Genomic DNA, 17,172 nt, shown 5'->3' on the forward strand with positions numbered 1-17,172 from the left:
GCACTAGAAGAATACTTTTAAAACTTAATAAACTCAATGCCTGAATTTGATCTGGAATATAATTGCGAAGATATTAACAATATGATCTGTAACTGAGAAAAGTACCAATTCTGCAGATTTATTATGTGTTCTGAAAGGCATTCTGTGTGCTCTGGAGGGAAAAAACCTAAAACAACTCACTTCGTTCACTCTGGCTTTTTTAGACCATGGTGTGACAGGAATTAACCAAAACTACTGCAGAACAGACTCAATTACAACAATTTCTAATTGCAATACCAAGGGGTAATAGAAAAAAGTAAGTTCCCTTACAAAACATTTCTGAAGAAAGCAGATTCACTCTTCCAAGATAGGCTACATTTAATTGTCTGTAGCTTTACTGTTGTCAGTCTCTTTAGTTTCATTATGACAGTCTTAAGAGTTTCTAAAAGTACTGCAAGAACTTAAAAATCCTTATTCCATGGCATGGAATCACACAATTAATTGAACCAAACTGAATTAATTTACACTTTGGAAAGTAATGACTTGTCAAAGGAAACAAGAGCACTCACCTCCTGTGACTTCACACATAGGTGTGATAGCAGAGTCATCCACAGGCACCCCTGTCATCTGTTCTGATTCTGGTGCTGTGATACCAGGCAAACGAAGAACCAAAGCAAATAACCTCTGATCCCATCGAAAGGGTTCCTTAGTCAACTCACTTCCAGGTAAAGGGGAATTTAGAGGTAAATGGAGCTGGAAAGGGATTTAAATCTGTGAATACACAGCTCTTGAAACAAATTCAGGTTTCATAGCAATGGCAATTCATTCCATATAGGCACATTTCTCTCTCCACACACACATAATACCTCGTTAACAAAACTGAGACAAGCTCCTAAAGGACAGCACAAGGCATTCAGAAGACCCTAGATGCCCTTTTTACATCCAGATACTTCACACAGATTAGTGAGAAAAAGAAAGCTTATCCAAATATTTAACTACAGAAGCCCTGAACATATAGATTTGCAACAAGTAATTTCAAGTTCCAGAAATGTTGATACATCCCCGGCTGATGACAGCACTGTCATCACAAGCAAAATTCTCATTTCACCTGGAGCATTGCAGCAACAAAAAGGAGAAAAACATCCCCAAAGCAATGACTCAAGTGGTGCAGTTCCATTAGCACACCAAATACAAGGGAGTTAAGTCCACAGGCTGAAGCAAACTCAACATGTCCTCATTTTCTCTAATGCAGCGTTCAAAGAAATCTCAAAGTTCTCAACCCTCAGCTCCAGTGCTAGCAAGAAAGTACTAGTCTGCTCCAAAACTTGATGCAAATCCCACAAGCACTCATTACATATTGCCTTCATTTCTAGTTCATAGTGCTTAGAGAATTTACAGAAAGCTATTAAAAAAGGTTTTTTGTTTGCTTATTTTTAAGTAGATAGCTTGAAAGCATTAAAGCCTGATTTCCAAAACCAGATCCACAGCTATTTCTATTTACAATTGCAGTATCTCATACTGGGAAAAACACATACCTTATTGCTTGAAAAGCAATCAATTTATTGATACAATCTTGAAACTAAGAACAAATTACTCAAAATGTGGCCAAGAATCAGAATATTTTGCACTTTTCAGCACACCTGATGATTCCTCTAGAATTTCTCTTTTTGCTTATGCAAGCACAGAGGACATGTAAGAACAACTATTTTCTCCAAATGCTTCATGTTTTACACAAAACTGGTCAAAAGGAAGGAACTCAGTGGTTTATAACTAACTGCTCGACACGCATGTCTTTCCCCTCTACACAAAGAGCCACAATGACTGCCTGACAATGGAAACTCAGTTAAAAGAAGATAAAAGCATAGCCACATTCTTAGTTAACAGCCTGGAATCCTGACTGCAAGAAGACTGATTTGCAAGCACTCCACCATCCTCACTTGGGGGTATTAAGGAATGCCATCCAAGCTTTCCTAGTTAGATCTGACTGAAGATATACAATTTCCAAACAGTGTATTCTGCAAACAAACCTGTTACACCTATGTAACAGCACTGTTTTCCTTCGGGCAGCATATATACTTTTTTTACTATGAATATTTATACATATAAAGTATCCCATTAGATCCTGCACCAACAGTATCCTGAGTTCAGTTTACCTCAAGCTACAAAACATTTCATTGGCTCAGCTAGTTATATGGAGACAACTCCAAAACCAAAGTGTAGTCAGAAGCTGGCCATTGCATTATGCACATATTACTATCAGAAGAGTTTTCAAACTGTAAGACAAAATGCGAAGCAATCACCATCACATCAAACGTCCTCACCTTCCTTCCAACAACTTAATTCCAGTTAAGTTTAACATCCTTTAACATATATACTGGCAAAGTTATAGATTCAAATCACCCCATTCACAGACATTAGTAACTTGGTCTTGTCCCCTCCAGTTACCTTTTTTTAAACTGGTATTGTATTACCATAGCAACTGCATACCTAGCAGAAACTAAGATGAGCCTAGAATTCTACATCTTGCATTTCATTTCTTTCCCCACGCATATTTTAATATGAAGGCATGCACACATTTTCCTCTTTCTCAACCACCAGTATGAAAGATAAAGGTAGACTGAACTAAGGGAAGGTTATTTACCAGCTGTGGTCTTCAACATGTGACTGCACATAGACAACACATGTCCTCCCAGCTCAGTACTAGCAACCAGGTGTCTTGTCTCATCATTGGCTTGTAGGAGCACACAGAAGCCCTACCATTCCAAAATGCCACAATGATAATGCCACTAACACAATCAGTGTGCGCTCTTCCTGCCTTTAAAACAACTAAAATATTCCAGAACTTTGAGTGGGCAGAAGATAAGAGTGTGCTAGAAGATCTCTTCAGTACAAGGTTATTGGGTGAGCAGGTTCATTTCTTCTGAGTCCTTGTTTCTACCTACATTTATGCAACCATGAGAAGCAGCACAGTCTAAAATCCTGGGATGGGAAAGAGGATCCTAGAGACCTTAGGATGAAAAAAGCTAGATAAGCATTAGAACTCTCTGCACTGGCAGGGCAGTCTGAGAAAGACAGTAATGATCTTCTGGCAATGGCTGCACATACAGGCTCATCCACTGGAAAGGGCACCAACAGAACTGCTGAAGCTTTAGTACTCAGGTAATAACAGGCAGCTCCATCTTGGGACATCTCATAAAAGGGTGTTAGAAGACTAGGCACTACACAAAAATATGCCTACAGCCAACTTCTCTTCTTGCTCCAAAGAAAGAAAAAAATCTATCAGCAAGTAACCTTCCTTGCATGCTCTTCTGGTACCCAAAAAATGGACAAGACATCTGACATTCTACCAAGCAAATGCAGCCTTTCATCCTTGAAGGACTAAGGACAGGTAACCATTCAAGCCCAGCGGAGAACATCACCTCTTGACAGACTAAGAAACTCTACTTACAGTTATCAACAACATTATGCTTTCTCATCTTTTTCCATCCAATGCAGTTATAACATATAGAAAGACAAATTGTTCTTCCATGGGAGACAACTCAAGGAGATTCCAAAGGTCAACTGACACACCATGTCAATACATGATATACTTGGCCATTCCAAAGCCAGCATTAGCCATCACCAAGTATTCACTGAGCTGATAGTTACACATTAAGAATTTAGACATCAAAAGTTTTGGAGCTCAGTGCTGTGAACCCCAAAACTGCTGCTAACAGGAATAATAAAGAAAAGAAAGAATGAGAACATACATTTAATTATATTTGCCATATATTTCTTGCAGAATTTGTTTAGAAATCAAAACTGGAGGAACTAGGATAAAAAACATACTAGAGCATTTTGAGTTCCTGATTGTTCTTGACAGCAAGCAGAACCTTGCTGTGACACTTGTCACAGCCGCTACAAGTGCAATGCAAGGTGATCAGCTCTGGGAAGGATCAATGTGACAATGCCAAACAGCTGTGGGATGAAGTCACATGAAAATCACAGATTCTTCCTGTAAGAGTTTCTCATAACTGGAAGATCAGAGGAATGGCAACATACAGAAACCAAGCATCATTGCTGATGCTTTTTGCTTGTATCATCATTTATCAGAATGTATCAATACGCTATCAACTCCATTTCAGTCTTGCAGACAAGTTTAATGCTACTTAGAGAGTATGTTGGGGGAGGACAAGAGAACATAGCTCAGCAATTTTAAGACTCAAAAAATATGTTATTTCATAATATGAAGAGGAATAAGAAATCCCTTCAAGCATTTAAACATTTGCTTAACAAAAGATGAAGAAAGGGCTAAGACTGAATTTGAGGGATCAGGCCAGAAGCAAAAGCCACTCCATAAGGAATCCATAACATCAGACCAACTAATTAATGATGGCTTGCCAACAGTATGAGCCCATCCCCTCCTCAAGTTCTGACTCAAACTAGTGAGTCCAGGGAAGGGTCTGGTCAACAAGCCATGCAGAACATAGAATTGATGCTGGCACTTTTCACTGGCACTGATGCATTAAAAAGCAGCACCAGAAGGGATAGAACTGAAAGTGTTACTGACTTGTGCAGGTGGAGAAAACTGCATAGACAATATAATTTCTGTTTTCAGTCTGAAAGACCACACCCATGAGAGACAAAGCAGCACTCACTGGTCAACGCTCTATCTGAAACACCCGTTTTAAAATCCACAAAGGAACAGGACATCTGAAGAATTCAGCAAGAGCTCTGAAACAGGGTTTAAGCTTGACTGCTTCACACTAAGGCAGATGACAGTGTTCCCATAGTGATAAACTGATATCATTGGTAAGAATGTAAATGTTCATCTGAATGACAAAGCTTTGAGAAAACTTGCCTCCAGGTCCCATGCTGGCTTCACAGGCTTTCCAAAAAAAAACCCCAACAAAACACCAAAGCCCAACACTGTTGGTTATCTTGCATATACGCCTTAAAAGAACTAAAAATACACTGCCTCAGTCGATGCTAGGAGTAAAAACATTGTTGTCATAGCCAGTGGGATATGATCACTTCCAACACCAACTCTGAAGAGCCTCCCCAAAGTCAAACCCAAAGAACAGGACAGCCATTTCAAAGTGACTGAAAAAGCTTTGTTACTGAACCAAAGAGGAGCAATCAACTTCTGTATCTCCAGGGTGGTGTTCCTGTACTAATTCTAGCTCATTTCTCTATGTCCAATTTGAGAGGAAACTGTAAAGGACACTCAAGGTAGACTAAGAAAAATTCTGATCAATAGAACACATAGTGACAAAAACAGATCATCCCTGAAAGACAGTGGCAGCACCCTTCGATGCTTTGTTCCCCTTCTCTGTGATAATGTTAAGAATGTTTCTACCAGCACACCTATGGCCAAAAAAAGGGAAAAAAAAAATCACATGCTTTGCTGGGTACAAAACACCCAGTACACACATATGGAAAAGCATTCAAACCTGTTTGCATTCACATTTTGTCTCGCAAGAACAGTGGTTACTTCACCTCCTGGAGGAATGGAACACCTTTACATTGGCTTATTTATAACAAAAAAACCCACATTAATTCACTATTATTAGAGCAAATTCTGCATTTCTACAATGCAATTTAACAATCACAAAATTGTAACATTGGGCCTGATTTGACATCATCACAACACGAACTCTGGTTGTAGCACACACTTATCACACATGCTTATCAGTCAGCACTGCTCATGAACCAAGTCTAAACTTAGTAGATTTATGGAGTCACCAGGAAACCCCTTGTCTCAACCTAAGTTACAACAGTTTAAAGATGTAAACGTATGACCAAATGTTTGCCTCACTCCAGGAAAATGTCTTCTTGTGAAGACTAAGATGAAGTTGTACTCACATTAAAAGGAAAAGAACAAAAAAAAAAACCAACCTGGATGGCTATGAAAGTCCTGATTCTTGTTGTAAAATGAAGAGCTTAACTACTAATGCAGCTTTCTTACCTAAATCGTTTTGAATAACAAAGATGAAAGGAAATGTAACACAGAATCATAGCACTGCATACACCAGAAGGAACACATGACACTTACACAGTCCAGAGGCTTTTGACTGCTCAGGGCCTTGTCCAATGCAGCTTTCACCATCTCCACAACCACTGGTCAACATGTCCAGTGTTTGATCACCCACACAGTTAAAGATTTTCATCAGAAAATCTCATCAGAATTTCCCACGGGACAACTTGCAGCTGTTGCCTCTTATCTCAGCCCTGGGTACCTCCAGGAAAAGACAAGCTCCCTGTCCCATTCAGCTGTTGCAGAGGGTGGTAAAGCACTCTCCAGTCTTCTCTTCTGAAGACTGAGCAAACCCAGTTCTCAGCCTCTACCCAGAGGTTGAGTTTCTCTCTGAGCACCTTGGTGCTTCTCACTCCAGTATGTCAGTGCCAGATTTTACAAGTCATTTGACATCAGAGATTCTTCTCAAGAAATGACTTACACAGCTAAAAGATTACCCAAAACAGTATTCTGCTGCTAACAGCACTGTATGTTGCAGAAGACTCTGAAATCAGTGTCACATTGCTCAGTATTTTGGACTGCACACATTCAATCTCAGAATTTGTCTGAAAATAGGCTAATGGGTAAAAAAAAGTATGACGGAAGTAAGATTTCATACAGATAATCTACTTGTTACCATGGATCCAAGAATTCCTTTTGAGTTACTAGCTATGCTTGATAGGAGTCCACACAGAATTACACAATTATTCAACTCTCTTCAAGTTAGATATATTACAAAAACCACTCAAATACCACTTTTTATACAGACAAATTCTGTAAGTGCTGTAACAAGGCAATATAATACATTATCAGGAGAAATCTGAGTAACTAGTGAACTGCAACGTACAACAAGTTAATCTGTACAGTCAAATGTGGTGCAGCACAGGCAAAAGTCTGAATTCTCCTCTTAAGTTTTAAAATGGACCTTTGAATATTAACCTTTTCCCTGAAAAGAGAATGAACTTAGGGATTTGTTATAGTTTGTTTTGGTTGGGTTTTTTTTCACTACTGCATGGAATGGGCACTGAGCTGGCCCGACCAATCCTACCACTTCTATCTCTTTAAGAAAAGAATTCAAAAGGGCTAATAAGTTAAAATAAAATGTCTCAGCATTTGCCATACCTCCGAGTTAGCCAGATGTCTGACTGGGTACTCCATATACCAAGATCTTGATTTTAAACTGCTCTACAGATTTAACTTGGAATATATTTCTTCAGTTCTTACCTTGAATTATAAAGACTACTCATTTGATTATAATATTTTTAACAACTCAGTGTGAGAGTAGTACATGTTTCACATATTCCCTAGTGGCAACATCCTTTGGGAAATCATTACTTTAACTTGGGTCTATACAAAAAAATCTCTATCAAGACCACTTAAGGACACATATGCTTTATAGAAATCAATTTCTTCTGCTAACATATTTTAAAAGCCATGAACTCCTTAGACAGAGCAAACTTATTCCATTTAACAGACCAACAATTGCACCACAGGTTTCTGTTACATGAAGAAAAAAGTTACTTGGTTTTTCATAGTACTATTGCATAAAATTACTTAAAATTAAAATAAATTACTTGAAATTAATCAAGACACAAGCAAATTTAAGCTATTAATGAGCATTCTTCTGAGGAGCCACTTATGCTCCTACTGTAAACAGTATCAATGTTTAAACAATATTTAGTACACATTACTGTAACCAGAGGTTAGATCTTACCTCTTCCTGTATCCCACTGGTAGTAGTTAATTTACTTCCATCAGTAACTGTTATAATTATTGCTGGCTCCAGAAAAAAAGGGTTTCGTCCCTAAGAGGAAAAAAAAGCAGTTATTTAAAATGATGTAACAAACTCTGTTCAGTCTTTAAACAGCCACTGATATCTACTAACAAAACAACAAAGCTTGAGGTATTTATTCTCAAGTACCACATATTGCAGCAAAAGGAGTTTTTGAGTCTTTTTACACTCACACCATAGAATGCCAGACACTTAGCATGTCTGTATTCAATGAATGCATACAGAAACAGCAAAAATGGTTAACACAGGAGTTCAAGAGTAAGGCTTGCAACATATTTCAACAAACAAGCAGCTGTTTAGAGAAGCAACCATCTCCTCCCAACGTACTTCCAATTCTCCCTCCTCCAGCGCCAATTTTGTGTGATTTAATTACTTTGTGTCCAAGTAAAGTATTCACATAGCATCTTGTGATCATGACCCCGGGGTTAAGAACTATTGCTCTATCTATTAAGACTGATATAATTAGCACCCGTTCCATTCTGATCAAAGTGGTTCAACATGCATACATAAAATCTACTTCAGAAACAAATACTTGAAAACCAGATAAACTTTCTGTATGTATCATTTAAGACAAACATACACAAGGCAAGATATTCTAGGATCTCAGCAAGACAGGCAGCTAGCCTAGCTGTAGCAAAAACTTGAGGTCAGTTACTGGTATTCCTTTAGCTACTGCCAGCTCTAGGAGCTCTCCAAAAAGAACTCCAAAGCATTCCACAAATACATCAACTCCAGCTGAGGTAACACATTTCACTCTACCTAGAATTAATAATGGACTGAATAAAAGTCACCACAAGATTTTGTTTAGTATGTCCTGTTCTTCTCTTGCTAATATCAAGGCCCTGTTTTTCTTCCTCAGGAAACAAAGAAAAATGTAACTAAACTTGCAGCCTAGTTCTGCTTATAAAGACAAACTATCTCATGAATGGTTGCGATTTACTCTAAAAACATGGAGAGAGAACTAACAGGTTTTAAAAGACCTTTTCAACCCATTTTTAGAACCCATTAAATATAAAAGATCATCTACTGATTTTGTGCTTCAAACAGAACTATTATTTAACAATCTCATATATTTGGTGAAGGGTATCCAGTTTGACTACTGTGGCAGCACCACATTTACAGAGGTCAATATTTTCTCAAACTTTAGTAAAAAAAAAATTGAAGATTTCTTTTCTAATAGCATACCATTACTACGAAAAATAAGCAAAAATCAAATTAAAACAAAGATCAATCTCTCCCATGAAAGCCAAGCTACTTCATAAGTTAATTTAAACAATTACTCAAAAGGATTTAAGGACCCTCAAAACACTCCATTTTAATTAAAATAATTTTCTAAGAATATTTAGCCTTATTTAATTCTTAACAGTTACAGTATGTTATTCTGCCAATAGTTTACCACAACTGCAAAACATCAGCTGGAAGCTAATTACATTGCACTGAAATAATACAGAAAGCAGGGTTTGTAACTAGATCTTTCTCATGAATGCTAACCATAATACTACTTGAATTCTATTGCTAATAAATTATTGTAAAAATGAATTGACAACTGAAAAATAACAGATTTATAATGTCATAACCAATGCTAAGTTAATATTCTGGTGCAATCTCAAATGCAAGTATTAAAATTTCCATCTCTGACAACACCTTTTATCTGGATATCCTCATCATCTTGAAAAACTTTTTTATTCCTTAGCTATACTTTGTCTCAATTTTTTCCTATCTAAAGTTTAAGCCTTCAACAGCTGGTGTTAGAATGATCATGAAATTATAAGGAAGGAAACAGGAGTTGCTACACTTGAGCTCCCTATGAAACATGTCTGAGGGAGAAATGTCTTCATCCTCAGGATACTCTCTGTAATTTCACAAACATTTTACATATACAAAGGATATTCACTCACACACTAAGAATCAATTGTTTTCAGAAAGATAATTAAAATGTATCATGGAAGAATTTCAGTAAAAAAGCCTATTACTGAGATTTACTACTTTTTGACTAAAAATTTCCATGTCATTACTTTTTAAAGACCACCACTGACTCTGCTGACCCTGCTCCCCACCTTAGTTATACAAAGGCATTCAAAACCAGTTCCTTCAACAAAACCCCCTCTTATTTATCTAAGCTCTCAACAGTAAGACATCATAAAACTGAATTCCAAAAGACTTACCAATTCTTTTAACTTAACTGCAGCACCTCTGTCAACAATTGGTTGAGAACTTTATTTCTACCTAATTAATTTAATTCTACAGCAATCAAATTACTTTCTATTTCTCTTCCCATAGAAATACACTTTAAAAAAATACCCAGTATTTACAAATCTTGGAAATATCACTCTTCAAAATACATAGCAACATCATTGACTGTAAATGCACAGGTAATTAATTCAGTCTAGCCCAATTATTTTGGCTATGCAGAGGAACAGTGACAGTGTACACTACCATCTCTTTGGCAGCTTACAGGTATGCTGCAATGCACTGGGGAAAGCATCTCAGGGTAACAAGGAATAAATAATAAAACTGCTTACAACTTACTCTGATAACTAGCTAACCAGCATGAGGTTTTATTTATTTCAGAAGAAACACACTGCTTTTCCTTCTGAAAGTTTGTAGCAGTGGTGAAAAAAGGAAGAACCACCTACGATTTTAATGGCTGACCACCCTCAAACAAGGTACAAGGAGGATTTTTTCTTTCACAATCTGTATTTTCAAGGACAGATGTGCACCAAGACAACAAAAAGCCCTACAGACCTCTTTTGGAAACAAAGTTACTTAAAACAGCATCAGTATCAGGGAAAGTTTGCTTGATTAAAAAGGAACAAGCAAGAGATTCAAAGCCTTAAAACGAATTTATATTACACAACACTTCCATTTGAACAATTTGACAGCTTCATGACTGCTGCAAAACACAAAGAAACTTGGCTGTGTTGGTTGCCTTTCCCTTGGTCTCCAGCTGAAGCAATTCTGTGCTCAGATAACACAAATACAGAGGACCACTGAGCTCCACACCACTCACTATGGGTCACAGAAAGAGGCATCCCATGCCACACCAGCTTGCATGATGCTCTCAGAGGGAGCCTCACATCAAGCCAGAAAGTGTATCAAATTATCAAGACACATTATTGCCTGGTTAAGGCTCTCACAATTAAGAATTCACTCCCACTGGCAAGTGAGCTTAGCATCAAATTTCAACGTGACTAATTAATACACAGATGATTTTCTTTCCTTCTTCCAAGTGTAGAGGTAAAGCAGTTCAAGACCTATTGTGACCTTTACATATGCAAGTATACAATATTACACATGCAGGAAGAGAAGATAAAGACCACTGTTATCTCAAAACACACATTTAAATATTAATTTCAGAGTCAGAAGTGTTGCAGAACTGAAGAAATGGATGAGGTAGAAATGTGACCAAACCACACCAAATCAGAGACTAAAAATGACACAATAAGCAACTACTACAAAAATAAGTTTTTAGTAGTACAGAAACTTGAAGCTCAAGAAAGGCTGGAAGCTGAAAATAGACATGAACTTAAGTGCATACTTTTAATAGAACATGTCACTAGGAACTGGAAAAAATGCATTTTGAGATCACGACAAATGTCTAAAAGGTGCATTTCCACTTCAGTAAATCACAAAACTCTGCAAGCTGTATTGTTATCTATCTCCTATTACATTATCTCAGCAGAGCCTTTCCATTTTCAAAACTATCAGCCCTAACTCTCAGTAAATTTAGACATCTGACCAGGAAATATAAAATTGCAGTATCAATTTTTGAATTCAGTCTCAGTTTTTTATAATTTAGAAGGTCAAGAGTCTCAAATGCTCTTGAGAATCTGTGAGCAACCATTGTTCAAAAGCAACAGCTTAAAATGAAATCAAAGTCAGAATGACAAATTATTAGCTTTAAAGCTATTTTTTAACTGATAAACAGCTTAAAAAATATCAAAACACTGAGCTTGAATTTCAAACTAAAACAGATGGTCTAAATCCATCACGGTTTTCACTTTTTTTGTTTCCTAGAAACTTCAGTTACGCTTTAGCAAAATCATGAAATGTCTAAGACATTAACATTTATTGGAGACTTTCCTCTTCATTGCTCAAGGCAGAACACTATCAGTCAAGTACACAGAGGTATTAACAACTGTTCTGATCATCAGTTACATAAGAACTGCAGCATCTTGTGCAACTTCTTACTTGTCCCACTCACACTTTCAGCAGCTTTGGCTATTTTCCATTTTCCGCACAGAATTAACCTCTGTAGCTGGCAAGTCCTATATAACCAAATGTATTTTAAGCTTTTGCACAATTGTTTCCCAAGTCACAAGCACAGCTGAATACACTGGCATCACAACAGTATTTCAGTCAATTAATAGCTGGCAATTAAACTCTACAAAAATTACTTTGCCTTGAAGGATTTTTAAATGTATGTGGACACACAGCACAACCATGCACACACAAGCAATGCGCTACAGTACTAGGGAAAGAATATGCTTTCAATTTTGGTAGACCAGTAAATTCCTTCCTATTACTTGATAAGAAGCAAAATGTCTTTAAATGGAAGTTTTCCCAGATGAAGCTAATCTATAACCTAATATTTAACACAAACACACTGTGAAACTTTGATCTATCAGAACACAAGAAGAATATGCTGCAGGTGGGGGAATGCAAACAGGGCAGTCCAATTCTACTACAACATTTGCATCGATAAACCTGACATCTCACATGATATGCCACCATAACAGCACCATAATTATGTGGCCAGACTGAAAAATATAGCAGCTCTAAATTCTGTCACATTGCTATCTAATTGACAGAACCTGCAAGATAAAAATAACTTCGCAATTGTATTTATTTACTATGTCTGTTTTAGAACTGAAATTGATTCTTTGAAGTGGAAGCACCTCAGTGTCAGAGAAACTTTTGTGCTTTCAGCCTGAGTAAGAGCTGAAGAACATACAAATTCTGTACAGGCTTAAGATCTGACAAAGATGGACTTCATGCACAAAGAAAGTTGCTAACTCATCTATCTTGCTGTCCATAAAGATTCCAATATGTTCCCTTGACGCTGTTGATTATTCAAAATATAATACAGTTCTGTAGTGGTAGCAGTTCTGTCTTAGTCAAAGATCAGATATTTGTACAGCAGATGTATTTCAAGATCACTTTCAGAAGTCACAGAAGTAAGTTCAATGAGAGCTACACCAACCAGTTTAAGTTTTACACAGGATGGGTGTTTTGAAATATGTTAAGATTTCAAGCCATAAAAGAAACTTTAATACAAACTAGAAACTTCCCTTAATGCCTAATTAACAACAAAGGCAACACCAGTCACAAAGAGGAATCTTATGAAATAACCTAATGAAAGCCCCATTCCAGAAATTACACTACCTCCAAGAAAAAATACCCAGTGTTTTTCTGAAATGGCTGCTGGACAGCAGGATGACTCTTTCTGTTAGACCTAGTCCACACACACACTCCCACACCTGCAGTATGGACAAACATCCTGCATCATAATACTGACATCTGTAGCTCTCCCTGCAGTACCCAAGATGGAAGGACTTGTGCTCTGCCTTTTGTTCGCACTAGGCAGCTGGGAATCCTACCTCACCAACAGACAGGTTTCAGAAGAACATAGGAAAATTCATCACCTAATAAAGATAATTTGAGAGATCACCTCACTACAACCAAAAGAAGAGAACTCTAAATCTTAAGGGAAAAACAACTGCTATCAGAAAAGCAGGTGATAGTAGCAGGTTTTAGAAGACCAAAGTGTGGTCCCAAAAATCGCAAAGAGCTGGCTCCTCTGTGTATATAACAATATTCACACCCAGGGTGAATAAAAAGATCACACCTCTTCAATTCAGGGATGAGGGAAACAAATAGGTTTGGCAAATGCTTAAGGAGTCTGGACTGAGGCCAAACCAGAAACTGTACTGTGAAAACACCAACTCTCACCACTACCACAGATTCTCCCAAAATCTCCCACGGATTTTGCCGTAGTTTCAGCTGCATAAAAGCAACATTTATAAACTGCTATTTGGCCAAAATAGCCTATCAGAGAGTACCTCACCTATGTAAACTTGTATTTTACTTTGTAATTGGAACACCAGCCAGCAGAGGGGGCACAAGTTAATAAAATCTATTCTCATAGGAGGTGTTTTGAGTAACAAGATAAACCTGAGGCACACTATTTGCATACTACCTCAAAACACACAGGAACAAGTTAATACCTCTTGTCTAAATCCATGTATCTAAAACCCCTAAATATTCTTGCTCAAGTACAAACAAGAACTAATCCCTCACTGAACTCTTAATTTCTTAACATATGTTTAATCCAACAGCTGGTTCATGATTTAGACACCATGGAAGCACATACTATAATTCCACTTCTTCCTTTTTTTGCTGCAGACTGCCCATCTTTGGAAGGCTCAGCCACAAACTCTGAACTGTATTATGGACACATTCCCTTTGCTTTTGAAGCTAACCTTCCCCCCTCCCTCAGTATTCTATCTCAAATTACTTTGTCTTTTGGAGAAAACCTTAAAAATAGAGTTTTAAGGAGGCACAGTAGAATTTATCAAGGTCTGAACCCATGCTTCCATTAACACACCATCTCCGTCCTCTCCAAAAGAATGGAAAATGCTTTTCAAGCAGTAATGATTTCTCTTGCACTCATATCCCAAAAGCCAACAAAACTACAACCATTTCACAGTAAGGATGGCTACCAAAAAATATCTTTCCCCCATGAGGCAAGACTACAAACCCTAAATTCAGCTCTGCTCCTCCACAGAGTACAGCAAAGTTACTGAAGGCAAATTAATTTCCCACGTTGTAGACAATTATTTAGTTAACCACATAACAAATGCCTAAGAGTTACTACAATGCCCAAGACATGGGCTAGTCACAGTTTCTTAACTGGAATACTTATGTAGGATTACAGGGCACTTACATGGTTTCAATTTCATTTCTTACTAGCACTACAGATTAGGAGTAAATGAAAAAATTTTTGCTCACACAGTGTTTGTACATACCACTGTTTGGTGGCATGAAGCTTTCTGCATCAGGCAACCAGGAACAAATTAAGTTATAGACTTAAATAAAAAGAAATTGAAAGAAAAATCAGTTAGCAAAAGGCTTTCAAAGCCAAACACAATTCTAACAGCAGACTTTTCCTAAGGCTGAGCCAGAGATCAAACTCCTCAGCACATCAGTTACAGAACTAAGGAAGAATTCTTGAAACAACCATTATGTCCATAACACAGGCTACCTAAGTTCCATTTAAGAAAAGGAAATTTAAGATATTGAGGAAAATAAATGCAACAAAAGCAAGTCATTTGCTCCTTGCTATTTTGGACCTAGGCATTATCTCCAAAAAATCTTTTTTAAAATAGCCATTTATGACTTCAATTAATTACTGAACCTCCAAACACATCACCTTAAACTAGCCATGTCCAGTCAAAGCTACACAGCAAAAACCAAAGATCCAGTCAGATATCACTTCTGTAATTTGAAATGCTAGAGACAAAACACCTATCTGAATTGCACAAGAGACAACAAACCCATTTTCAAAAACAAAGCCACAGAATCTTACATCAACTGCTTGCTCTGCTAAAGATTGCAAGTTTGTGTTCTATAGGTAATGATTTCATTGCATACCCATCCTGAAACATGCCACAAGAAAATTCACTGTGCTTAGTATCATTTTTATAGATGCTCATAACTTTACACATTGAGTTTCCAAGTCTGGCACCGAATGAACTGCTCAAAGACTATTTAATTGCGCAACTTCAGTCATTTTGGAACACCCTCAGAAAGTTTGTGCCAAGAACAAAACCAAAACTAACAGCAAGAAAACAAAAGAGGCAACTCAAAGCAGCCTGAAAATGAGTTTCAATGCAATTTTGGAATACACAGTCTCCATACTGAATAATACACATGTGAAAACAGAAGGCATGTGTTAAGGAAGCAGTTTAAGACTCTGTTCATGTTGAACAATAAAGGAATGATGATTACATAGTAGATTTACTAAGACCTCAAACTTAAAACCTCAAGATACTTTCATGTGCCTAAATCAGAGAGGTCCCAACATTAGTAAGTCACAGTTTCAAAAATCACAGGTTAATATATAGGTGTGTCCTCTTTCTTTCATTTAAGAACAGATCTAATTGAGTTTTAAATATCACATTATATAAGTGATAATTTCTTGATTAACTAGTAAGTGTTCCAATTTAGATTAGCTCCTTGGTAAGTTTCAAAAACAATTCAGTCCTTCAATCTTTCACAACTACATCACAGTTTAAAAAAATAAAACATGCATAGAACAGGGATTTTATACATAATGAATTCCAGCAAGTAACTAAACGGTGAAAAACCACATTAAAATGAAGCACAAAATGCCACTAAGATTTGAAACATTTAAGTACTGATGTGACAGATGTATAATACCAGAAGGTGAAGAACTTTTTCTTAAATGAAATTAAATTATTTATGTAAGCAGCAAAATCAACTGCTATCACAACTTGTATCCTTGTATCCTTAGAGAAAAAGATGCACCTTATCAGTTAGTTACAGATTAATAAATGCATCACTACTGGAATCATCTGAAATTGGATAATCAGCCAAAAAGTTACAGGAGTTTTTGAAGTTATTTGAGTGAGCATAGTAACGAGCTTCTAAAAATAGGTTCTATTTGAGCCTTTATAAACTTTTTCTAAGAAAAATAAATTAACACAATTCATACCAAACATAACCTTAAAGTCAGCTCCAATGACTCTGAGTTTAAGAAGATTTTGGTTTCATTTCCTAAAACTATTTCTGAATGTTTTATTCCAAAAATAACTGACCTTGCCAAGCCCTGGATCAAGTCCCTAATTAGAGAAGCCTTTCTGCTTCACAGCAATGACCTTACGCAGCTGGTTCTGGCTCAGTCAGTGCAATTCACAGACTAAGCCAGGCCTCTGTTCTCCATATGCTGGAGAAGGGTAACAAATCCTACAGTTGCCCACACACCAATTAGAGGGAAAAAAACCTAACCAAAATACACACCACCGAGAAGAAGAGACAGACTTGTTGACAAAAATCTCCCCACAAATTAGGGGGTTAATAATCCAGAGTACTGATAAGCTGACTAAAAGTAGCTTATTGACCTATGAACACAGAGCAATTCTTCAGAATAACTTCCCAAAGACTCCTCCACAATTCCTTCCTGAAGTTTACCACCACAAAAGCAGGAGCAAGTTGGCTGTTCAAAACCAATTTTGAACCACCACAGTTCAGTCCAGTTCATTAATCTCACTGACCAATCACTGATTTATTTTACTACACAAAGTCACACAACTTGAAGCAAGGTTAGTGCCACTATGAACCCATGAGAAGCCACAAGTTCCAGAGCAGAGATCTAGGCGGAGTA

At 37.2% G+C, this 17,172-nt stretch overlaps 1 protein-coding gene across 4 annotated transcripts in view; it reads right to left on the reverse strand.

Annotated features, from left to right (window-relative positions):
* The window catches only part of INTS6 (integrator complex subunit 6), a 38,885-nt gene that overhangs the window by 14,393 nt on the left and 7,320 nt on the right, over positions 1–17,172 (reverse strand). For all 4 annotated transcript variants that reach the window (XM_064715185.1, XM_064715192.1, XM_064715201.1 and 1 more), the window contains 2 exons: positions 7,689–7,778; positions 549–732 (listed from right to left, as the gene is read on the reverse strand). In XM_064715185.1, the coding sequence (XP_064571255.1) occupies positions 549–732; positions 7,689–7,778 (274 nt within the window). The remainder of the gene's footprint in view (positions 1–548; positions 733–7,688; positions 7,779–17,172) is intronic.

Source organism: Zonotrichia leucophrys, chromosome 1, assembly GCF_028769735.1.
Source record: "Zonotrichia leucophrys gambelii isolate GWCS_2022_RI chromosome 1, RI_Zleu_2.0, whole genome shotgun sequence".
Taxonomy (NCBI): Eukaryota; Metazoa; Chordata; class Aves; order Passeriformes; family Passerellidae; genus Zonotrichia; species Zonotrichia leucophrys.